This window comes from Cucumis sativus, chromosome 4 (genome assembly GCF_000004075.3).
Source record: "Cucumis sativus cultivar 9930 chromosome 4, Cucumber_9930_V3, whole genome shotgun sequence".
Lineage (NCBI taxonomy): Eukaryota > Viridiplantae > Streptophyta > Magnoliopsida > Cucurbitales > Cucurbitaceae > Cucumis > Cucumis sativus.
The window spans coordinates 8,600,311-8,627,148 of NC_026658.2; the positions used below are offsets into that span (position 1 = coordinate 8,600,311).

Consider the following 26,838-nt stretch of genomic DNA (forward strand, 5'->3'; position numbering starts at 1 on the left):
TGTTCTACCTTCTAATTTGATTTCTTTTTTATTAAATTTACTTGAAAATAGAATTGATTTGTTTGATTTTATTAGTAATAACATAATTTTTAGTTGAATGAAGATTTGAATCTCATAAAAAAAATGGGTTGGTGCAAAATTGAACTATTGACTAACTCATGTTGACATATTTTTAAAAATATTTATAGTTTTTTTAACAAATAATAGTCAATCTTCTTTTCTTATAAATGTATAGTTTAGTTTCTTATGCTATTAAATTATTGTTATTATTTTGGAAAGGGTTGGTAACGTTTTATGTATGAGATATACTTTTTTTATTGACTTTTGATAATCACATCGTTACTATTACCCAACATTAAAAACTCATTAGTAAAAAGCTGGTATGATGACATAATAATCATCTATAGATAAGACTTAGAACAAGGGAGTTTCTCTCATTTTTATTTTTAAGGACGAAAATTTTAACTTCATTGCTTCAATCAAGTTCTATTTTGTTTAGACAAGCTTTTTTGTAATATATTGGGAATGATCCACATTTATCTTAGGCTTAATTAAAGCCCACAAACACATGTAGAGTAGTTGATTTTTACTTGTCACACGTTAAAAAATTAATGAGTGAATAGAGAGTATATACATATGAGACTAACTTCAGAGATAATAGTAGTAGTTGAATCAGTGGGCTCAGGCAATCGTGCTTGCATGAAAGAAAACATAGTTTTATATATATTTGCAAAAACTCAAATGTTGAAACTTAAATGCTTAAAAACAGATGTTTAGGGTTTTAGTGGGACAATTATTTTTCATATTTTGAGTAAATTTCAAAATGCCTAATAATTCATTTAAAATAACTATGAAGTTGAATATAAAAATTAAGTTTAACAAGGATGAAAAATAAAAATAGCAAAACTTAATTAATCATTTACACGATTGTAAATATAGAAATCCAAGTTCAAACATTAGCCAATATTGCACAATGCAAAATATTTTGCAAAGTCTATTAGCGATAACAAAATTAAGATGTAGTGCTTGTATGTTGAATACCTAATAACAACTCAACTGTTGCACTCTTCTTACTATAGATATATTTGTGTCCATATGATATCACAATGATTAGTAAGTTAATCCTTCATAGGTTGTACGTAATCTCGACTAGGTCAAAATCTCATTTGACCCTCGAGGTTACATTTTGCTCCTTAAGTCCCACTGATCCACTAGTGAACAATTGATTTTAGGTCCAACCTATAAACTAAATCTCTCTCAGGCCAATGAGAGGGTGAGACTCCTTAATCAACACTTAGATTCAGTCCTTAAGAAAACAAACTATCTACTAACTCTAAAACGAGTAGGAGTGAATTCCATTCTTTCACCTTATGTCCCTATCCACCTACTCTTACTCCTAAAATGGGAGGCTTATTGGGTTACCTATGCAGATCTAAGGATAATTCCATGTGAATAAAAGCTCATAGTTAGCTTAAGATTAAGATTAAGTTACCTAGTGTCACGCCCCGTCCCAAAAGTCACTTTATGCGACTTTATAGAGATGTGGCCGCCTAGACAATTAATGTATATCTCCCCGTAGGATAATATGTTGAATACCTAGTAAGTTGATTTAACACAACAATCACTTTTAATGCACAACTTGAATCTTTAAGCTACTATTGGATGACAAACTTCACAACGCAAGATAGAACAGGAAAACTTATTTTTATTAGCTTAACAATATATGTTCCAATGCATGCTTTCTTGAGTACAAGGAATTACAAAAAAGGCTTCCAATGTCTAGTACAACTTCTCAATTTCATATTTTAAATGTCTAGCTTAACGCCTTAGTGCCTAGCTTGCTCGCCTTATCCTTCTTTACTTGACCTCAATGTCTTGTAACCTGGGGAAGAAAAACTTAAAACATCAGTCAAATACTTAATGAGTGAGGTTTTAGAAATTCTTTTTGGGGCATACAATACAATTAAGTAAATTCAAATAGGCTCACAACGCCTCATTCAAAACATAAAACACACGTTAGCTTTCTCTTCCTTTCGCCAAAAATATGAACCATTTCCATGCATAGACTACTATGGTGACTGCATCATCATCAGCATCCCCCGAAGAATTTTCCAATTCATTTTCCGTTGCTCATGTTGTTAACTCAATACACTCGTTTCAACGCATTGGCGAACTTCTTACCACCATGTGGTCATTTCAACCCACGATTTTCTTGACTCATTATATACACATAAGAGCTAGCTTATGATAGGAATAAAGCTAATGGTTTACTCGCATACATACAATTCATACAATCATCAAACATGAAACTTTAACTTAGAAAACATTTGTGCTTTCTCATAAACATGCATTATCAAAGTTAAACATGTGTTACAAGAATACAAAACTAAAAAAGAATGCTTTAAAACACTATCCTTTCTTTTAGAAAATCACTCACAAACTAAACTTCCTTCTTTTGAATGCCTACCGAGAATCCTTGTCTTCTTGCCTAGTGCTCTCTTAGCATGTCAGCACTTAGTAATTTCTCTTAGTAACTTCAAAATAACCAAACTTCCTTCAAATCCATCAATCTTATTTATACTAATCCTACAAGTCGAATTAGTCAATCCTAAATGCCTCATAGTGTGCTAGCTTTTACTTGATACTTTACATGTGTAGGTTTACTAACTTTCTTAATCATGCTCAACTTAATTTTGGCACACCATTAGCTGTCTAATCAAGATTAGAAATTTTCTCTCGATTTTCGTAACTCTCAATGCATGCTCTTCTCACGTCGCAACACCAAAGCGCTTACTTCCTCTTAAACACAATTTCCTTCATTGTGTCGCCTAGCTTCAATGCACACTACTCTTATCATGCCATCTAGTCTTAATGTGTTCTATCCTTCAAAACACCTACTACTATTCAAAATATCTCTCATTTCAAAAGAAAAGCCCTTCTATTTCAGACTCAGGTCTCACACCTAGGTCATCAATAATTGAAATAGTCAGTTTTATATAGTCAATGACATTATAACTTAAAAGTGATTATTTCAGGGTTTCAGTCTTGTGTAAACCCTTCACATAGGATGTCCTCCCTTTCATGTCTCCACACGAACTTGATTCATGTTTATGACTCTATATAAAGTCCAAGTTTACTCAAGATAGCCTTAAGACCTTAGTTCATTGGATTCATGATTATAATATTCAATTTTTACTAATAAGTCCTCAATAATAACTTTATTTAATAGAATATAATGTTAAACTACAAACTACGAGTTTTAAGACATAAATTCCAACCATATGCTTAAAGAATTTGTTTTTTGATGGAGAATGTTGTTAATTATATAGTTTTGGCTATTTAATTAATAAGTGAAAATTTGATAATTATATATTGGAATATAATTATTGGAAAAATATATGAAATTAATTAGGGAAGAGAAGAGTAATTTAGATATATATTTATTATATATGTTTATTTAAAGAAAAGGAACTAGATAATAAAATATTATTAATTTTATTATTATTTTGTTATAAATTAGGGTTTGAAAGGACAAAACCTATTCATCTTCTTCCTCAAGGCACCTAGTCGTTGACTCTCTCTCCCTCACTTCTTCTTTGTTGTTCTTTGATTTTTCCTTTTCGATGTAGTAATTTAGCTAATTCTTTTCAATACATTTACAACTTGCACCCTAGGGCGTAAACAAAGATTTAAATTATATACATTTACATATTTCTAAAAAGAAAAACGTACAAACAAATACACCTTTTCCCAAAGAAACGTACAAATACAGTAAGTATATAAGAAGTCAATAATTGAGATTTAACATTATATACACCAAAACAAATTGATAAGAAAAATATTTGGGTGTGTGTCCCATCCTTTTGCGATTCATCTACCATATCAAATTCACAAACTTTTTCTTTTAAAGAATATTTAAAAATATTTTTCTTCAAATTAAAACGAGTGAAATCTATAGTTGCGCTCTACTATATTACTTTAATGTAAATACCGATTTTTCTATTGAGTAGGGAGATTCATTCTCTCTTAATGTTCTTACATCAACCATCTCTTTCCCTATTTGTTTTCTTAAAAAACTAAACTTTTACGTTAAATTACACAAAAATAACTCATAACAACATTTAATTATGTTCATAGTCTTTAACAATTTCACTTTTGCATTTCCGCAGTTATTAAAAAGGATACTTTCAAATTTTGAAATTGTTTAAAAAGTTATATTTCCGGTTAAAATAAAGAATGAAAATTGAATACTTATTGATGTGTGTAAAAATTAGTGCAAGGTGATATAATATATAGTTATACAGAACATTGTCGTTGTTACCGTTTATTTCATTTTGAAAAAGTTATAACTATTATGACAATTTACATAAATAATTAGGAGTTGGTATTGGTGGGCCATACTCGATTTTTCTACCAAATTGATTAGGTCAGTTTAGTAGATGTTCAAACTTACTCCAACTCTAAAAGACTACAAACTGGTATAATCCATTAGTTTAGGCCTTTGAAAGTATTTAGAAAAATTTTGATTTGAACTTTTCTTAAACTGACACACACTAAATCCCTCTTTATTCTCCACCAATCATGTTCGATCACGTCAGTTTTGGTTGATCGACTCAGTTTTTCGCTATATTATGTTCACCCCTATGAATGATGTTTCACATACTGTAGAGTATGCCTCTCTATGTTTAATTATAATTCCATAATTAATCTATTATTTTGATAAAAAAAAATCAAACGTCTAAAAATGGAACAAATTTTGAAAATAGAAGGTAAATTCAAATCATATCGAAGTCTAGGGAAAATTTAAACCTACACAAAATGTGTGATATTTTGTATAATTTAATTTAAATTTTATTAAATAATTTGAAAGTTACACGTAGTTTCTAGGGATTTTTTTTAAAAATAATGTGTTTTGTGAAAGTATTTTGAAAAATAGGGTAGTTGGGAAAGAAATTGTAAGAATAAGGTTGTTTTCCAAACTATTTTAAAAAATAGGTGTTTTTTTGAAATTGAAGGAAGTCGTGTACGGGGTACACGACTTCCAAATGAAATTGAACGAAGTCGTGTACCCCGTACACGACTTCCTAAATGCACATGTCAGCACATTTGACCACTTTGCTCCACGTAGGCACGAGTTTGACCCACGTGGACGAAGTACACGACTTCCTAAATAATTGTTTTTAAAATTATTATATTTTAACAGATTAACTATTTTTAGGGTGAAAACATTTGTGAAAGACGGATTTTTTTTTTTTAAATAATGTGTTTTTAAAAAGTATTTTCAAAATTAGGATAGTTGGAAATTTATGTTTTTGTTTAAATGTTCAACTTTAAATATGTGAAAATTTTAGTTTTTGTTTAAATGGCCAAATTTTTGGTAATTTATATTTATTATGAACAAATTAAAAAAATAAACCAAAGGTAAACATATCATTAGTGATATCTTATAAGAATTTTGAACGGTTTTTTTAATACTTGGTTCTCCACTTTTAAAAAATATATATTATATATTGATATTATTAAGAATACTCCTACATCTAAATCATGTATTAGCAACTTCTAATTTATAATTAATTTAAAAAAGTTCAACTTTTTATTTATACAACTTGAAGGAAGAGGAAAGGAAAGATGAAGGAAGAGGAAAGGAAAGATGAAGGAAGAACGAAAAAGAGGAAGAGGAAAAATTAAGAGAGGAAGGAAAAAAGATTTGGAATGAAGACAGAATGAAGGAATTCTAGAGTTTTTAAAATAGGCGAAGTCATGTACCCCGTACACGACTTCCTGCATGCGCGACACGTGTCCACACCCTCTGAACCCTACGTCCACCCGTGAATCCTACGGTTGGCTGGACTGTTGACTCGTTGTACGGAAGTCGTGTACGGGGTACACGACTTCCACCATACGCGGAAAAATGTGCCAGTTGTACGGGAGTCCTGTACCGGGTACACGACTCCAGTCAGAAAACGTGGGCCGGGTCCACGACTCCACTCGGATATCGTAAGCCCGATCCACGACACCATTTTGATTTGTGGAAGTCGTGTACCCCGTACACGACTTCAGTAACCTATTTTTGAAAATACTTTCCCAACTACCCTATTTTTGTAAATACTTTTACAAAACACATTATTTTTTAAAAAAATCCAGTTTCTAGATATGATATTGAAAAACAAATACATCAGTTCTAATTGAACTATGTTCAAATTATCACCAAGCTTTAAAACTCCAACTTCTTAATTTTATGAAATGATGAAAATATAGATAAAATGTCGATGTCCTTAGATGTTGATGAGTATACCTTTTATGATCTTTATACATGTTAATATGTTTACTATATATCACTATATTTACAAGAATGAAGTTTGATGGCTCATTTTTCTAATATTTTGTGAACTTTCCCACAATATAAAAAAATGACAATTTCTTAATATCAACTTTACTTAAAATTTAAAAATATCAATGTTTATATCCAAATGTCATAGAAATTTAGTACCACGGTTGATATCATATTATTAATTTTTTTTTTGACATGTCAACAATTTCATAAGTTCGACATTGTCGTAAAGAATGAATCGATATTTCACTAAATTGTAGAAAAAAATCTAAACATGTTAAAAAAACAATTCAATACACGTAATGTAAATATGATATAAATAATATATATGTCAACTATTTGAAAAAATCATAACAAATTTATTTAGAAAAGATTGCAAAAATGTCAAACTATTTACAAAATAAGAAGGAAAAAAAACAGCACATGGAAATTTTAATCTTTTTAATACCCAAACTACCAAATTTTAATGTGTTTCTCATCGCTGATTTCTTCATCCTTTTTTTCTACTTATTCGGTGTTGGAAAATAGTTCCAAGTTGAGATTTCTACCTTACTAAGAAAGCAAAGTGGAAGCTCCGTTATATACTCTTACCTTATGTTGTGGGTTTGAGCCTCAAGGGGTATTCGTGTTTTAGAGGAGGTGAGAAGATAGACAAATGTGAATTTGTTGATATCTCTAGACACGCGCCGCCATCCAGTCGGACAGGCGAGCCGTGGTGAGTTGAGGTGAAGAATAAACATATTTTAAATTAGTTTTAAAAGCTTTTGAGGTGTTGAAACTTTTTGAGCACATTGAAGTGAGGTGTTGATGCATTGAGATCATTGAATGCTTCAATCATTGAAGCATTATGCTTTGATATGACCTTTAAAGTGTTACGTTTTGACATGATCGTTGAGGAGGTGTTACAAATCTCGTGCATTACAAATCTTATGACCGTTGAAGCATTATAGAATCAAGTGCTATATATAGTCCATCTTCTCGTCCCATTTTGTATTACCTAAAAATACATTTTCTTACAAAATTTTCACAAAACTTCATCTTTCCTTTTAGTTTTTCAGCCAAGTCATTCACGAATGTCTAGAATTTTGATCGGTTTTGGTCCAACTTCGATCGAGTGTTTTCACTGTTGTACTATGGAAGCGACGTGGCAATACCAAGATTAGTTGCACTTCCAGCAAAACTACGAAACATCTTTAAAAAAAGTGTGTTCCGTGACTCAACCTTCATTTAACCAATTTTTGTTTAGTAGTTAGGCATTCATAAGTCTAGGTGTTCACAAGTTTAGGCATTTTGTCCAGACAACTACCAACCAAGCGACTTCTAATTTAGGTGTTCTATCAAGGTGATCAAGTTCCTGCCATTTTCTAATTTAAGCGTCTAAAAACTTAGATCCATAATTGTTGCTTCACCTCATTGTCAAGTTCAAGTTCCAAGACAGATTGAGATGAGTATTTTGGATATTTTAACTATAGTTTATTTAGGTGATAAGAAATCTAAAAAAAAAATTGCCATTTTTTAAATAGGTTAGGTTCATTGCCATTTTTTAAAACCTTCTATTTATTTACGATGATTTAAATTTATCTTTTATAATTATTCTACATATATTCCCCACCCAAAACGCCTTCTTCTCGCGTTCCAAGCATGGACACGACTTAGGCAACTCCAACGTCTCTAAGTAAAATGTCAGAACGTCTGAGCTTAAACTTAACTCAAACTTCACTTCCTCAAAACATGTGCGACGATAAGAAAAAGTGCACTTCAAACTTAGGAATAGCTTAACGACTTTATTATTAACTTTAAGCTACTTCAATACAAAAACAAGTAACACTTATAAAGAAACTAAAACTAAAATTAAAACCCGAGCTCTCAATGCCTAACATAACTCTTATCTCCGGTCTCAATGCCTAACAGCTTGCCTCCTCTTAACGACCTTAATGTGTCACTTGCTTTAGGAAAGAGAAACTTAAAACATAAGCCTAATGCTTAGTGAGTGACATTTCAGGAAAAGCTTTTGGGGAATAAAATAGTACGCATTAAAAACTTTCTTATTTTCATAAACAACATAACGACTCATTACACATTTAAATAACGCAAGACACATTAGCCTCAACTTATTCCTCTCGCCTGGACATTGAACGTCCTCAAAGAACAGACTATTGTGATGTCTTATCCCATCATCAATATCTATGCAGACCCTAATTCAATTTCAGTTGCTCTGGCGATAGACTTGAACACGAACCACTCAAGACATGTAGTCATCCTTCTACCAAGCGGACCATTAAATGCAAGGCAGCCTCAACTCTCATAAGAAATACTTACTTATACTTGTAAATATAATTTCAAACAGTCATATTTTTCATGTAAATTATATAATAGATCATTACACATGTAATACACCATACATAACATGATAAGATTTTGAAAGAAAAACTTAAGGAAACTCTACTACTTCATCAGAAAAGTCACTCACAAAGCTTAATGCTTTCTTTCTTTCTAAACCCTTCTTATCGTCTAACTTCAAAGTCTCATCTTCTTTCTTTGAAAGAGTTTTAGAGATTACTTTCTAACATTTCTTTTGAACTTACAAGGCTTATTTATACTAATCTTAAACTAGATTACTCACCCTTACACTCATCTTTTGTAAAGCTTAAACCTCATTGTTCTTAAGAATTTCTAAGTGTTTAAGAAAATCAAAGTTTAGTGTTGTTTAGTTGCTTGCATTGACTAGGTAAGCTTGTTGAAGGGATGAGGGGTTGGTGCCCAAGTGTAGGAGTGAAGAAGAGAAAACTTAAGGATTTTTGGCTAAGTTTATGGAGTTGGGCGTTTTGGGACTTGTTGGGCACTAAGGCAAGGTGTGATGTTTGTGGCATAAGAACCTCACAAAGCATGTCCTAGGCGGCCAAAGCGCACCTAGGTGAAAGGTTGGGTGATGTTGGCAAGCCATGCTTGACATTGAGACAAGCCAAGGAGATGCATGTGAGGAAGGGCTTGCAGCCAAGCTTGTAAGGTTAGCAAGGCGACTTAGTTTGAAGGCTTTGGGGCGAGAAGCTTTGATGCTAGGTGTTTTGAAAAGACACAAGGCATTCAAGGTAGTTGATTGAGTGGAGGAAAAGTGCCTACAACATGCAAAGCTTGGTTTTGGACAAGTAGGAAGTGGCGAAGTCGCCATGCATAGTGTAATATTTTAAGATTAGTTCATTTGAAGATTTCTCACAATTCACTCGTGTGTTTTCCCTCAAACCAATTGCAAAAACTTTATTAAAAAGTCTCCTAAACAAAAGAAACGCAAGGAAGGTGGTGTTTGAGTGCAAGGAAGAAGGAAATGTTACAATTACAAGGATTTTGAGTAGTGTGGAGTTTTTTAAGGCTACAAATCCCTTTGAATTTGAAGTTGAAATTTTAAGGTAAAATAGTTAAGATAATTCTAAGTAAGTTTGAAGAAGGAATTTTTTTTATTTTGATGACTTGATTAAAGTTTAGAAGCATTTGAAATTGAAAGATATTTTCTAGAAAAATCCAAGATTCTAGGTAAGCTTGAAGGTGGTTGGAGAATCAGGATACGAGGTGCTAGGCGTGAGCACATTTCAAAGGTAAAGAGGTTTTTTGACTTAAGAGTAGGCCCACGGACCAATGTATAACTAGGTGGCATGGGATATGTACCGAGGCTATGTGACAGGCCATGAACACAGAGAGTGTTCAAACGCGTTCAAGGAGAGGCGTAGAGAGTCATGTGGCCAAGACGCACGACATGCTGAGAGTGAGGCAAGCACATGGCTAGACATCCTGAGGGCTTGTTCGTGCAGGCGTGCTGCCTGCTCTCATGGCCAGCGGCTAGCTGTGCCATGACACTCATTTTGAGCAGTTTTTACATTTTTTAGATTTTTGAGTTAAGTCTTGATATTTTCTGATTGTAGAGGATTAAGATGGGTTTAAATTCTCTAATTTTAGGACAAGAAGAGATTAGACAAATCTATAGGCCGAGGAATTAGCTTCCATTTGCTAGTGACAAAATGAATTTAAAAATGATTTCTAAACATATTTTACTACATATATGTTTAAACATGCTTTGAGTTGACTTATTTAAGAACCGTACTTGATTTACATTAGAAATTTTAAAAGCATGAGTTTAACATATATGTAGTAAAATATGTTTAGAAATCATTTTAAAATCATGCTTTGAGTTAACTTATTTCCCTTAAATAAGTTTAAAATATACATTCATATGATTTACTAAATGCAAGCATTGTTTATAACATGCTACTTAAGTTTGAGGTAATGATTTCAGCACAAGTTTGTTTTAAGTATGTTTTAGTCTATACCTGAAATCTTTTGAGACATATAACAACCCTACTGTAAACCCTAGACTTAAGATTCCTTGAGTTTTTTTAAGAGCCTAGATGGAAAAGTTGTGGTTGAGGTTGCATTGAGAAGATGAAAGGAAAGAAGAAGAAATTTTGTTAAGATAATGTTAGGTAATTAATGACCTTACTTAAGTGCCATAATAGGTGTGTCATCGTAAGCCAAGGAAGCCTTGAGGAAAGTTAGTAAGGGGAAGTTAGCCCAAGTGTTATAGTTTAAATGTTGGAAATAGACAGCCAAAAGAGAGGTTAGCAAAGAGAATTTTTTACTAAGTGCTATGGTTAGGCGTTTTGGAATTTGTTGCTAGGAGGCCAAGTTGTAAGAACCTCTAAAGACAAAGCTTGGCTAGACATTAAGAGTGTGCTAGATGAGCTACCATGTGGCCAAGGCAAGGAACAAATGCAAAGGTCGTGCCTTGTGGAGCAGGCAGTATAGTGGTGTGTTAAGGCTAGCGACATGATGCTTTAAGGCCATGCGAGTAGGTCGAGTGAGTTAAGTTAAAGGCTATGTTTTTGTTAATGGACGTCATATCACCAATTAAACTCTTGGCGTTCTGATAGTGCTCGGTGGAATGGATTCCAAGTGTCTAGACATGCTAGACATAAGAAAAATCGCGAGCAAGAGGTGTCTTACGATTGCCATGCAAGAGCTAGTATATAATGTAAGACTTGTACCTAAAATGTAAGTTAAGAAGTAAAATCTGGCTAACCGTTTTAAAATTTGCGTTTTGAATAAGAGGAGACATTTTGAAATAAGACTTCAGGATAAGAAGTTGGCGTTTTAGAATGTCTTCGCAAGAAGAATCAAGTATTTCACATAGAAGGATTTCGCAAGGAAAATATGAAGTTTAAGGTTGTGAGCTAAGAAGTTGTCTTAAGAAGTCTATGAGGCAGTCTTGAAGTTTGAGTGTAAGTTTGCGGCAAGAGTTCTATACAAGTAAATGTTGGTTAGTTCGCTAGGAAGATTTCTTGAAGTAAAAGTGAAATTACGTGATAAGGATGTTTGCGAGAAAGGTTGGACGAGTTAGGTTCTTCGTGAAATAAATTTTGGCGAGAAGAAGTAAAGAAAGTTCGAAGGAATTTTCTAAGTGTGATTAATGAGCCACGTGTGAAATTAAGGCTAAGCATGATTAAGGACACATCTTAAGTTTACATGTGCTCCATTAAGAAGTAAGAGCTGACAATCTGAGAAGAGTTTAAGCATGACTAAGCTGGTTTAAGAGCTCTATAAATAGAAGACCTCAGTCATTTGTTTTGGAAATATTAAAGAGAAAATTAAAGTGTTGAATTGCTGCAATTTTGTATCCGTGGAAGGCTACATGAGAAAGCATAAGAAGAAGAGATTTCTTGTTCTAAGGCCAAGTATAGTGAGTGATCTTCTTTTAAAAGTATTTATATGATTTCAAACATGTTTCATAATATTTAAAGTTTGATTTGATGACTATGATAGTGATTATAAAATTGTTTGAACCATTAGTTGCTTCATTTGAATGAGCTAACTGTTATGTGCACATAAGGTTAAAGGTAGCTATGAAGAAAAAGTTGCATGGTGGAGTGAAGCCGACCAATGTAGAAAAGGACTGCATTGTGTTAGACGATCTGAGCAACAAGGACGAATTTGTATGTTCTTGGATGCTGTTGATACAATAGTCTAAATACAAGGTAATGAGACTAAGCGTAGAGAACGATTTGGGATCCTTGGCGAAAGGAATGATTGTGACAAATGAGTGTTTATGCGAAATGTATATTGATGTGATTTGCGAGTTGATCTGATTCTGCGTTTTGATATGTTTTGCAAAATGATGTATTTATTGTTAAACTGATTTGTGTTAAAATGTATAATTTGGCAAAAATGATTTATGAAAATGTATTGTGAAAAAAATTTCATAAAATCTCACTAAGTCTTTTGGACTTACATTTTAAAATTTTATCTTCCACGATCAGGCATTTAGGCCAAGTGGAGAGGAAAGTTGAAGGGCTTTGCAGCGAGTTGAGAAAGCTACCAGACATTTAAGAGTTTTGATCAGTGTCATTTGTTTTGGCCAAGGTGTTGTAATTGTATACTATGTAAGAAACGCATGTTTTTAGATAAGTTTAAGTTTTGGTTATGTTAATTGTGTTAAGCTTTAACGCCTAAAACAAGTTATTTAAAGTATTTGGCGTTTGAACAAGGTAGAGGATTTAAGATGAGTGTCTTGGCGTTTAATTGCGTCAAAAAGCTTGTTGTTGAATAAAAGTTTAAGTTACTTTCGATGCATTATGTTTATCTCTATCGCATAGTAGTTTAAAAGGAGTTGAGTTTGAGCTGGACGATAAGATCATTTTCAAGGTTTTTAAGTTAAATCACATCATGTATGCACTACTTATGCCTTTTGGTTGTTTTGCGGATCGGGGTGTGATATATAAGAAACTTTGGGAAGAAAGTTTAGTATAGCCCACTCCATGCCTGCGTTAGAGGTTATTATAATCGTAGAATTATGATTATAACTATTATTTTTCATTCCCCTTTCACTATTCTTTACCATGAGACAAAATAGCCCACTTTACTGATTCGTAACTTCCTTCGACCCTTCTATTCAAAAGGTGGGTTTCACACTCAAATATTTATCAACATCAAGCTCATATATAGACATTTGTTTTTTTTTGTACAATAGAGACCCACGTATTTTCATCCACATAGAATATTTAAACTTTGGCATTGCTTTAATTTGACCTAAAGAAATGGTTAGCTAAAAGAGAAGGAATTGCGATTAACATCGGCATAAGCATCCCGCAAGAAAACGAAAGCCGGTCTTGCAGCGCTGTTCCGTGAATTGAATGCGACCAAAACCCCACACCCCTTTTTCTCTGTATTTCTCTATTTTTTTCAATCTCTCTCTTTCCCTACAAATACCAGAATGATCTTCAATCTTTCCTTGCGCCTCTCTTCTCTCCCATTTTTTCGATTCTCCGTTTCTTCCCATTCCATAGATTCCACTTACAATTTTCTTTAACCCTTTCAACAATCCACCAACTGGGTTGTGCTTCTTTGGACCTTACAGCACCCCTTTCCTCAGAAATCTCTCCAGGTAATACACTTCAATGCTCTCCAATTTTGTTCATGCTTACTGGGTCTTTCTTAATTTCATCTGTTTTTTGATCCCCACTTTTTGTTTTTTGTTTTTTTGGGGATTTGATTTTGTTGATTCTGGCTCTAGTTTCGCCTCTTTGTCGCATTTGTTTTTGTGTTTCTGAATGTGAGGTGTGGATTTTGGGAGATCCTAAACTATGGATTTGTGTTTCTTGTCTGTATTTTCCCTTTTGCTTTTTGTTGTTCCCCTTTGCTTTTCTTTATGGTTTTTGTTTTTCACTTTCCCATTGACAGCATTGATAGTGCTTCTTCTGGGAATTTCACTTTTGGAGTTTATTCTGGTTTTGGAGGGTTCAAGTTGTGAACCCCGGTTCTTTCATGTCGGTTTTATGTCTTGTAATTTTATTATTATGTGCAATTTCTTGTTTCTCTCTCCTTCTCTTTCTCTCTTTCTCTATTTTTGTTGTTCTTTATGATTGAATGTTTCAGCTTCTTCTTGAATCCTGAAATTTATGGTTTGAATCTCATCTCTCATTCCATCTGTCTTGATCAGGGTAATCTAGAACTTGGAGGATTAAATTTCTCCATGGTGAGCTTTTAATGTTTTTCAACTTTTCCTGTTGTCCTATAATGTGGAATTTTCATTTCTTAGAGGAAAATAGGCTTTTAAGCTTTGATAAATTAAGTGGATTATAAAAAAGGATTATATAGATTCTGTATTGTGATACGATTGTGTTTGCTTTTGTGGTCGTTAGGGAGAAGCCCCAGCTTTCTTTGCTCATGATTTGAAGGAGGGATTTCTGAATGGATTCGGTTTAAAATCCAAAGGTTGTGAAACAGCCACTGTCATCTGCAATAAAACAGTATGCTTTTTTAGTTTTATTGTTTTCTATTTATCACAACATGAACTAATTTTTGCTATTTGATTTTGATGCATCAATAAATTAACTCTCCAAATCTTAATTTTCTGGTATGCTTTGACAGTATCTGGTTGATGGAGGTTGTGACGGATTGTTATTGTCCTTTCAAGTTCAAATATTTGATCATTTCAAAGGAACGCCGTAAGTTTCTTCCCCTGGCTTGCAGTTAAGTCTTTCAGTTTTAGTCTTCTAAGTTCCGGTGGAATTTGCAGAATCAAGCCAGTTGTTTTGGGAACAATACCAAACTCATGTAAAGGCCATTCGGCAATAGCTTTAAATGAAGATTGCATACTGTTTATTAAGGGTGGATCCCCCTTAGATGACGCTTTTTGGTTTCTTGAGGTTAGTCATCTGTAGCTCTTGAAACTTCATATGGATGGAAGCATATTGGTTAATAAAAAAGAAAATTTTGATTTGATGTACACGATCACCCTTTGGATTAAACTGATAAGTGTGGGGACGTTGAAATCAAGTGGAATTGTGTTTGTTTCATCTGCTTAGCTCAAATTAGTATAGTTTTTTTTTATGTTTATTCTTATTCTTATATTTCATGCACTTGAATGTATGTAGGTGGATACACCATATGTTCAAGAACAAAGAAAATCTTTGGGTTGTGAAGTTGTTGCTTGGAGTAAAGGTGTGAGAGGAACTGTTGAGAAGCCGATTGTTGTTAGTGGTCCTTCTGGAGTGGGCAAGGGTACTCTTATATCAATGCTCATGAAAGAATTTCCATCCTTATTTGGATTCTCTGTTAGCCACACAACCCGTTCTCCAAGGAACATGGAGAAAGATGGCCTTCATTACCATTTTACAGAACGAAGTGTTATGGAAAAGGACATAAAAGAGGGGAAATTTCTTGAATTTGCTTCAGTTCATGGAAACCTCTATGGAACTAGTGTTGAGGCAGTTGAAGTGGTAGCAGATGCAGGAAAAGTATGTACTCAACCAGCCTTTTGAAAATTTGAGAAGGATTAGTGATGGATCATGATCAATATCAATTCATTCTCTTCTTCTGCCGGCCTTCTTAAGATTGACTTTCCTTTTAATTTTATTTAACACAACACCCCGTACACAAGTTGAAACTGATAGTTTAATATAATATAGTAGCAAGCATGGGAAGTCAATGAGTTCTCTCTAAATTGATTTTAAAAGGACAAGACCTTTAATTTGAGGTTTTTTTCTTTTTGCTTTTATCCAATTCCATGAATATTTATCATATGTCTGATCCTTCCGAGTTGAAATGAGATTTGTGTGTGTGCAAATCTTAAATATTTGTTATTCCTCCCTGTAGAGATGCATTCTTGACATTGATGTTCAAGGCGCAAGGTCTGTTAGGGCTAGTTCCCTGGATGCAATATTCATCTTCATCTGTCCACCTTCAATGGCAGAACTTGAGAAGCGCCTTCGTGCTAGGTAAGTTAGAGATTCCATTAGGTTCCCTCACTTAAAAGCTTTTCCATTCATGCAACCAGTTTGATTATGTTACATTTACACCACCCTCAGAGGAACTGAAACTGAAGAACAAATCCTCAAACGACTGCGAAATGCTGAGGCAGAGATCAAGGAAGGAGAATCCTCTGGTATATTTGATCATTTCTTGTTCAATGATAACCTTGAAGAGTGCTATTTGAGTCTCAAGGTAGTTTTCTTTGTTATGTAATGGAAATTTGTGTTTAATTTATCTTTTACCAAGCACCGAAGAAGTTTTTTCTGATAAATTGAATTACTGCAGAAACTCTTGGGGATTGATGGGAGTGTCAATACTTGCACTGAATCAAGTAAGAAATTTCTTTCTTCAATCGAAGTTCATATGGTGGGATACTTTATAAGGTGATATCTTGAAATATTTATATAATTTTCTTCAGTTTCAGAAGATTTGGACCTTCCTCCAATTGTCCATTCAGTATCAAGGATTGATAACAAGATTATAATAAGCTACCGAACTTCAGACCTTAATAATGAATCTCAGAAGATGTAAGTACTCAGAATCACGATTTATATCAATAATATTTGAACGTTCTGGTGTTCAATGTGTTTACACCTGTGATGTGATCTTTTTGGTAGCAGGATTGTATTGGATCTATCCTCAATCAAAGGTGGAGCACCTGGCCGGACAAGAGGGCTGGAGGCTTATGCAATTGACTCGGTTACAAACGGCTCGACTATGATCAATCAGATTAGCTAACAAACCCTCCACCTACGATGATTTACACTGCTAACTTTGTTACCCTTCTACAGATGACGGCGAAGAGATGATGGTGTTCCCTATTGATCACATTAATTTGAGATGACGTAACTAGTTTGATTTTTCCCAGTCTCACCTTTTCTTTCGATTTTTTTTTTTAAGTTTAGGAAGAGAAATAACTTGAAGCAATGTCTGAAAGATCGACACGATTATTATTATTTCTCTTACATTACATTATATGGGTGTGAGAATGATTTATGACTTTTCTGCGGCAAATTGACTCATCATTTATACAACACTAATTTTTTCTTCTTGTTAGAAATTGGAAGCCCCATTTTTGCAGATTTGTTTTTCTTGGTTTTGATGGTTTAGATTGATTGAAGGATTGGTATTGTGAAAGTGGAATGACCTATAACAATCAAGAATTTTTCTAAAAGCAGATTTATGGCATTGGCCCCATCTTATAATGATTTATCAGATAAAGTGGAATGTACAAAAGGAAACACTTTGACATATCAATCTGTAAATTGCTATATGATGTGAAAGATAGATCTGCTAGGAAGATTCCTACTTAGAAGTTAAAACCATTGAACAGTGTTTTACATCAACTGAACATAACATAACTCAGCATTAGTTGCCATTTATTTCTTCATTCTATCTTGAAACTTTGAATTTTTAAACTTCTTTTTGGTTGGCATGCCTGTTTGAGGTTGAATGTTTGTGTTTGAACATCTTGAATTATTAGTTGACATGTATACGTTCGTTTCAGGTTTGAGGTTGAATATTAGGTTAAATATTAAATTGAATATTTGAATCTTCAAACTTTTAGAATTATTAGTTGACATGTGTTTTGTGAAATTGACATGTATTTCTTTCTTTTAAGGTTGAACTCTTCTTGTATTCAAAACATTCCTATTTACATTTTTGCTATAGTTGAATTGTTCACAAAATTATAATTAGTATATTTTTTAGATGAGTTATATGTACATTTTTTGATCGATACAATCGATACGAGTTCTAGGCTTTCAAACCTTTTTGTTTCTCTTTTAAACATTTTATTTCTAAAAGTATGCTATTCTCTTAATTTTTTTTCTTTACAGGGCCTTTTTACTTTGGGTTTGCAAAATTTATTAGTTCCCAAAATAAGAGAAATAAATATGCCCAATTTATTGTAGAAAGAGTAAAAAGAAAAAGCAAAAATACATGGGTAAAAAAATTGGAAATAAAATTGAGAAATTAAAATAAGGAAAAAAGAAAAGAAAAAAGAAAAAAGAAAGTAAAAGAAAATGACAGAATTAGGCCAAAAACCAAACTAACATGAAACCAAACAATAACAGTTGGTATTGTAATTTATTAGAGATCCATTTGGTTTCGTATTTGTTTTCTAGTTGGCCCTAAATCAACAAAAATAGATTCACTCTATTCTTTTGTGTTGAACATATCATTAAAATTTTAAAACGTCTCTTTATCCATCAATTTTGTGTCTAAAACGAGTTCTAAAATTCACAACTTGTTACAAAACAAAATTGACACAACCCTAATCTTAGTAAAATTCCCACATTCATCTTATAATTAAAAAAAAAAAACTCTAATAAACACTATTTAAGGTCGATGAAAAAATCTCCACTAACACAACCTTAAAATTTGGAAGAAGAATCTATTGAACCAAAACTTTCATGATCGTATAAATTAAAGCTTTAAACTAATAATTGTATCAATGAAGTAGATATAAACTTTCACAAATAAATCAACTTAAAATATGTAATATAATTTCTACAAGTGTCCAACTTCCGCATATTCGAAAGAAATGCAAGTATGAAATATACAGTACGTTGCTACTTTTCAGATTTATCATCAAATAAGTTTCATTTATATCATTGCACAGATACATTTTTTTGTATCACTTTAGGAAAAATCATGAAGAACCAAGCTCAACTAACACCTGTTTGTACCCAAGAACAAGAGGTCCCAGATTAGCATCTCCCCTCCCAAGTTGTATCATAATACATTTTTTTTAAAGAAAAAAAAAATCTTAAAGAATAAAATTGTATTTGGGTGAATCATTTGGAGGAAATGATGTCAAAATAGATATAAATATTTGACAAAGGTGTCTAGATTCATCGATAAAAGTGTCTAGATTCATCGACAAAAGTGCTAAATTAGCTATTAGTTTTAAGATAAAAATTAATTGAAAATGAGGTCAACATGAGCGGAACTCATAACACTGGTATGGAGTGAAGATAAAGTTTGAGATTCAAATCTTTCGTCCCACAAAAAAAGAGAAGAAAATAGAGAAGGGAGTGTGCCCCAGCCTCCATGTTGTCATAATGTTGTCATAATGGAAGGCTGCAGGTTTCCAGGAAAGAAATTGGAGTGTTTGCAAGTGGGTGTGGTTTGAAGTTGTGGGGTTCACAACTGAAAACTGCTTTAACGGCCACACACACGCACACATATATATGCCCTCAACTGTCACTCCAAACCACTTTCTTTTTCTCCATTCATCTTAATCATTTATATACATTTTATGACTTCTTATGCACATTCAAAATACTTGTTCCTTGCTAATCTCACAAACTACTCCTTTTTATTTTCTAAATCCTTTTACAAGTTTTATAAACAAAGAAAAAAGAAAAACAAAAGCATGAATGGGGAATATCTCACCAAACGTACCTTAAATATTATTTCTTCTAGAAAACAAAAAAGCATACTTTTAAAATAATTTAAGCCTTATGTTTAAAAAAGGAAAAGAGAAGTATAGAAAGGGCAATGAAAGATTGTGAATTGGGGTTGTGGTAGAAAGAAAGTTTATGATGAGAGAGGATGGCCCACAAAATGGGGATTGTAGTTGCAAAATACAAGTGGGAAAGAAGGAACACATTTCAATTATTAAATACCCTTCCACTCTCTCACATCACTTCATATTTGATATATATAACACAAATTAATAACATCTCTACCACAATATAAAATATGCTCAATTATAAAAAATGTCACACAAAATATAAAAAATGCTCAACTTTGCATTTTAGGTTAAAAAAAACAACCTTAAACTTTCGAGAAGAAGGGTTCAAGAATATCCTTACCAGTTAGTTTTGGATGAAATCCATTAAAGTTTTATTTTGAAAAAGTGCCCCTGAACTTTAGAACTTCTCCTCTCAGCAACGAACAAATTCCTCTTGTAATGTCTCGTTTGTTCGAACTAATAACAAGTGTTCACATCACTCACCCTCTTCCTAGTAGAGCTAATAATCAATTCCTCGAGTTTTCTAATTCTAGTTCCTCCAGCTTTTTCAATTGGGTTGTTAATATCCTTATGATTCCATCTTTCGTGCTTAAATCCAGGTCGAAAACCAGACTGTTTGCTATACTGTGATTTGAAATTCCCACTCTTAGAAACCCATGGCATAAACTTTTGCCTTCCGCCCCACTCAAAAATATTATGAGACGTCTTGGATGAATACATCATTTGTCCACGTTTGATGTGTTCCCTATCACTGTAGGAAATTTTAGTTACGATAGCATAAAAAAATGTTATCATAGACTTTCAATAACATTTTTGAAATGTTGTCGTAGCCCATGTTATTGAAAGTCCGTGACTTTTCCATAGCGTTTTTACAATGCTATAAAAATGTCATAAAATTCTGTTGTGATAGAACATATTTGTTGCTATAAAGTCTAACATATACGACGATGGGTCTCCAAAAGACCTATAATTCAAAACCTCTTCGACCTCGGGCACTACATCATAAGCGTCAAGAGTCTGTAATCCATAAATTCCACATCCATGGCCAAGGATACAAGTTTGAAAACATTAAACATAAACAATAATTATCTCAAGTGTTTCGAAACCAACATACTTATCGTTAACTTATTTGCATGCTACAGACACCCGTTCTCCACTAAACAATCTCCATTTGCTTAACTGAGGGTCTACCCAAATGCCTTGCTTCAATTCGCCTTACAAAACACACCTTAAGACCCTATCACCTCACATGGCTTGCCTTGGTCACAAGCTTCCACCTTTAGAGCTTGCCTTCGCCTTAAGCCCTTCAAGCATCATGACATCTCGCTAACCTCAAGGCCTTCCCCTTATAGCTCATCACACTTAGCATGCCTTGCCTTTGCCAAAATTCCGAAGACATGCCTTTGGAGATCCACAAGGCATCCTTTGGCCACCTAGCATGTCAAAACACCAAGCATTTTAACACTTAGCAGAAATCAACACCAAACCCCCTTTTGTTTCTTATCTAGGCCGCCAAATCAACAAAGCCTCCAACACTTGAGTTAATTTATTTGACTCTTATTCAACCAAATACTACAACAACACGTAATTATTAATCAACCTATGAGTTCAACTTAAACACAAGAGTAAAGAATCTAGGGTTTACAGTCAAAATGTTGACTTTTGAGTTGAAAAACCAAAGTTTAGCTTTGACTTGAATGACCAAATGATCATTTTACCCTTTGAATAAAGTTAGTGAAAAAATCCAACATTTTGTTGGATAATTCCGCTAACTCATTAGTGAGCAAAGTGGAAGTTCATGGTGATGACATGAAGTTCATTAAAACTTAATGGAATGTGAGGTGTTGGACTTTTATGAGTTTACACATGCAATAGTTCTATGTCTTTTGTCTATTTAAATGATAGTTTTTCATACTTGCAAAGACTTTTAGGATTTTTTAGTCTTCTCATTAAAATAGAAGAAAAAAATTGTCTCCAATTCTCTCACCTTGATCCAATTTTCATCTCTCTCAAATTCTTCACTCGTCAGGTCCTACAACTTGGTTTGATGCCTGAAGAATAGTCAGTTAACACTAGTGGTAGTCCAGATCGTGTTTGGGTGGAGATTGGCGTGATTGGGAGCTTCAAAGGTACACATTTTTCTTAACCCTATTTCATTTTAATTAGGGTAGATATGCATGTTAGCTTCTAATAGGATTACATGCAATTAGGGTAAAATTGATCATGTTTTCCATTACGCTGTCTTTCGTTTCCATCATGTAGGATCAGAGCGTGCTAATTAATTTTACTCAATTGTATATGGTGACTGTCAATTTATTAGATAAATTGTAGATTGAACTAAAATGGTCTTGGCAATTAAATTAAGTTTAGTTTTATAATAATTATATTGTAATTGGTCTTGGTTTTGTGGCTTAATTATCATCACAATGATCCTTGTGTAGAGAAAGTTCAATACTCAGGTATTAGAAATAAGCAAAGACTAATGTAGTACTGTGTTGTTTAACTCGTAATGACACGTTAAGAGGTTTTTTAAAATAAGAAAACTTTTATTTTATGTAACTGTATTCCTCAAATTAGCTTACTTTTTAAGTTTCCCCTCCCTGAATTAAGTAAAGAAGTGTCATCACGAGTAAGAGGAGGCTGCTACTAAGTACTTTATGTGTTGCATATTAGTAGTTAGCTTAAGTTTTATAAGCCTTTAAATTGTAAGTTGTACACTTGTGTTGTAACAAGTTGTTAATAAACGAATTACTAATTTTCATATCGTTTGATGTCCTACCACATAGTAGAAGCTTTCACCAGCATGATCACGCCTAATTATTTTGGTGTCAGTTGTAATGTTAATATTCACATTTATTTCCATTAAAGTCAAACTAGAATAATTATTTTAAAATGTGGTAACGTTAATATTCACGTTTACTTTCATTAGACGTTTTCTTTTTTGTGTTACAATTTTCGTCGAAGGCTTTCTTTACACTACATCCTCTATTGTTATTTGTGATGACCGATTAAGAGCTCAAATGAATCTCAAATATATGAAGAACTTGAAGAACTCATCGATTTGAGTGGACTAAGTTAAGGGATGAATCCTTTCTACAAATGATTGAAGATTTTCAAGCGGACAAAGTTAATGGATGAAGTTAGGGCATGTATGAAGAACTTGAAGATATTGGAGATAGGTAACGGAAGAGTCGCAAAATATATATGAACAACCACAGTGAAATTAATGGAAAGTTTTCGGTGGAACAATCACTGAAGATAAGTAATGGAAGATATTGAAGATGCAATCGGAAGACGTTTCAAAATTTTCTAGGGTTTCAAAACGTGAAATTAATGGGAAGTTCTCAATTTTTGCACGATTTGAAGATGTAACGTTTTGCAGAGCTTAGGTGGAGCTTCTATAGTGATATGTGTTATTTTTTTACATTTTACTTTTTGGAGAAAATTATATTTTTAATAGATTTTAATTGTGTGTAGAATGTTTTATTTAATTATAGGGTATTTGAGTTTCATTCAATAGTTTTATATAAGGTTCAAGTTTTTGATTTAGAGGGGGCATTTAAGACATTGCATTATATGTTTTTTTTTATAGATTTTTCTGTTTTGGTATTGGCCTATTTTACCATTCTTCTTCTCAACCCAATTTTATTTGCATGGTGTGGAAGATGGAAGTAAAGTCCAATAATAATGGCGTTGGATTGTGAGTTGGAGGACTCATTGGGGTGATATAGGTAGGCCGTGAGTGAAGGACTTTGGATTTGAAGTAATGGGTGTGGATGAAAGACTTTGAGTAGACTGATTTGGATTTATAATTTGGGCCAAGTGAACCAAGATGGGTCTTGGATTTAGTAAAGGTGAAGTTGGGTAATAGCTACGTGTACCGTAAGACTCAAGAATGGGATATAATTGTTGTAATTGCATAAACAACCGAATTGGTCCAAATTAATTTCACGTCTTTAATTCATATAGTCTAATTTACCATATGATTTTACGCCAAAAATACAAATTGATCAAATTTTACACAAATGTATTAAATGAACCATAATATTATACAAAAATAGACCCAATTTACATATATATATATATATATATATATATATATGCCTATTAGGTAGTTTTTTCACACAATATACATATTATATTAATATAGAAAATGGGAGGAAATCGTGTAACATTAAAATATGAAAGTTCTTTGATAGTTTTCTCACTTTCCATATTCAACTAAATCATTGCTCTTTCGACAGTCAAGGAAGTGATTCGAGTTTTTTGTTTTCGGCCGTGAAGTTGAAGTGTTTAAGCGATTTCGACGGTGAAGGTTTTCTAAAACGGCCGACCAGTTCATCTGTTTTCCGACGATCGAAATATACAAGATTAGGTTGTATACATTCTATACACAGTTTGCATTTGGTATCTTATATAGATTAAAGATTTTAGTCTGAATAGGTAACAATGGAATTGTTGTAATTGTTGTAATTGTATAAACAACGGAATTGGTCAAAATTAATTTCAATCTTCCAATACTTACTTCCCTTTCTTTTTTCTTATACTCATTCAAATAGTTTTTCTTCGTCTCCACCCAGATTTGTATAAAAAGAAATTAACCTTTTCAACTTGGATGTCTATCTTGGTTAATCTCAAGCACAATCAAAGTCCAAAATTATTGATTCCTTAGGCTTTCTTGATACAGTGGATGAACATGGAGATCAGGCCATCTACTTAGTTTTTTCAAATATTTTCACAAAATTTGTTGTTCTTCAAATTAATTTAGAGTGAGACTGCAAAACCCATTTGAAAAATCCATAACAAAATGGTAAATAAATTTGAAAATTCATATAATTGAAACAAAAATTGAACGGATGATATGAAAGCTCTAAATAAGATAACAAAATTGGAAGAAAGTTTTAAATCAGATTAGATTTGGTGTAAATTTTGCATGGATTAGTTCAAGTTTGGAAATATTAGAAGAATCTTGTTCTTCATCCGAATCGAGATGTCAAATTTCACATCCAAAACAATTGATAACATGAAAAGGTTGATTTTTTTCTATAAATACATGTGGTCGATATTGGCTAAAATGTATCGATAAAAACTATTTCAATGAGTTACCAAAAAATACTAGTTCTGAATGATGAAATTCTTAAGGTGCTATTCCTAACAATTTGTCCTTGAACCAGGCAGCAAGACACCCAAAAGTTCTTAACCTATAAATATTAACGGAAATTAGAGTCTATAGCAACATTTGAGGTTGTTTTTTTGGGAAGAATTCGGTTGTTATTCGGTAGCATTACCAGAAACTACTACTGGCTAGTATTATGACCATTGGCTTCTAAAAGAGCATTATGGACTTTTGTTAATTCTTCTGTCTCAATTGCACTTTGATTTAACCCTAAAAGTATTGAAGTTAAACTATATATGTCACACTCCCTCCCGAAGCCCCTCTTTCTCTCCCTTGTCCAGAAAGAGGGTATAAGGACTGAAAAATCTTATCATACTTTGACAACACTCACCAACCAACCTATCTCAACAAACTCAACAACTACAAACTAACACTACAAGCAAGAAAAATAACACAAGCTAAAAGCGCACTAAACAACTTACTAACTGCAAACTAAAGTAGTCACTTAAGGGAAGCATGAAACTTAACAAATAACTTTACTAACTAGGCTCTTAACTTCTAACTCGTGCTAAATGCATAAATAGGTCAAATATAAGAAGAATAATCTCAACTCATAAATAGTAGAGAAGCAGTTGCACGGCAAGCTCAGCACGATGATCACTACCTAGTAAGTGAGAAAACATTTGAAATGGTGAGTCGAAAAACTTGGTGAGTGGCTATTTTATAAAGCATGCTTTTCTAAATAGTTATGCTCAAATTTTTAGCTTTTAGAAACAAAGTTACAAACAATGAGTAATAGTAAGTTTAATAAAACATTAAAATGGTTTCATAAACCTTCATTTTCCTCTCTATACTTTGAAACAAGTTCTCGAGAATGGTAGAGCTAAATCAATATCATAACCCTAATACTCGATCCTAATAGAAGATTAACATAAATGCTATTAGTCCATCCCCTATGATCGTTGCCTCAATAATCCTCCATGTACAATATGCTTCTGCATAGGGATATAATAAATATGTCTTGGATATAGAATAAAATATGCTTTGTAAATCATTAGCTTTAAAACATAGTCTCAAACTTAACAGGTTTAAATAACTATTTGTATAATCAAAATTCTACAACTTTGAAAAACAACTTTGCTAAAACATTCTAAAATCAAATACTATAGAACTTGCATAAACATGTTTGTTCAAATACATAGAAAACTTTAAAATATCGTGCTTATAAACTCATGCTTAATAAATGATTTACTAAATTAGTTAAGAAATACTATTAATGCCACACCCCGTCCCGACTACCTACTCGTTCATCTCAAGACGCAGCGTGAAGTCAACTGATGTCATTATTCTTTTGAACAACGTCAATTGATCCTAGCTACTTATCTTTTACAAAGCTAAACAACTTAAGTAAGTTAAAACTTATGCAACGAAAACTAGGATAATCAAACTTTAACAACTTTTTATACTTTTAACAGGTAGTCGAGGCTATAAGTATTCTACTTCCTACCCAACTTCATCTTTTCATAACCCTACAAATTTCCCTACTTCACCTTTTCATAACCCTACAAATTTTTCTACTTCATCTTATCATAATACTACATTCATAACTCTTCCCCCAAACACATGTTATAATAACACCACAATTATAACTCTTCCTCCAAGCACATATTATTATAATACTACAACAATAATCTTTCCCCCAAACACATATTACTATAACACTACCAATAATAACTCTAACCCCAAACACATATAATCATAACACTAGGATTATTATAATCCTAGGATTATCATAATCCTTTTCCCCCATAACACATTCCCTCCCCCAAATGCACCCTTAGTAACTAAACTATCAACAACTTCACACAGCAGTCTGAAGACAACGGTTAGGTCTTCAGATCACGACCTCTACCTGGAAAGTAAAAAAACATTTGAAAATGGTGAGCAAAAAAGCTCAGTGATTGATGGTTTCATAAAACATACTTTTAAAAAAGATATACTTTAAACATTTCATAAACATAATATATAATCTTAAGAAATCTCTTTAAACTAAACACTTTCTAACATTCAAATACTCATTTAAATCTGTATACTCTATACACAGGAAAACTTTAA

The 26,838-nt window shown here is 32.8% G+C and overlaps 1 protein-coding gene across 2 annotated transcripts; it reads left to right on the forward strand.

Moving 5' to 3' along the window:
• Positions 1-13,409: 13,409 nt before the first annotated feature.
• LOC101212263 (guanylate kinase 2) lies at positions 13,410-17,206 on the forward strand. 2 transcript variants are annotated; one of them, XM_031884666.1, is made up of 11 exons: positions 13,410-13,757; positions 14,313-14,348; positions 14,515-14,622; positions 14,744-14,820; positions 14,892-15,021; positions 15,250-15,612; positions 15,971-16,092; positions 16,183-16,318; positions 16,412-16,457; positions 16,545-16,653; positions 16,744-17,206. In XM_031884666.1, the coding sequence occupies exons 2-11, from the start codon at positions 14,346-14,348 to the stop codon at positions 16,862-16,864; spliced, it is 1,215 nt and encodes a 404-aa protein (XP_031740526.1). In that variant the 5' UTR covers positions 13,410-13,757; positions 14,313-14,345; the 3' UTR covers positions 16,865-17,206. The 2 variants fall into 2 exon arrangements, with proteins under 2 accessions (XP_031740526.1, XP_004150465.2); XM_004150417.3 differs by having other exon boundaries at positions 13,415-13,757; positions 16,747-17,206.
• The last annotated feature ends 9,632 nt before the right edge of the window (positions 17,207-26,838 follow it).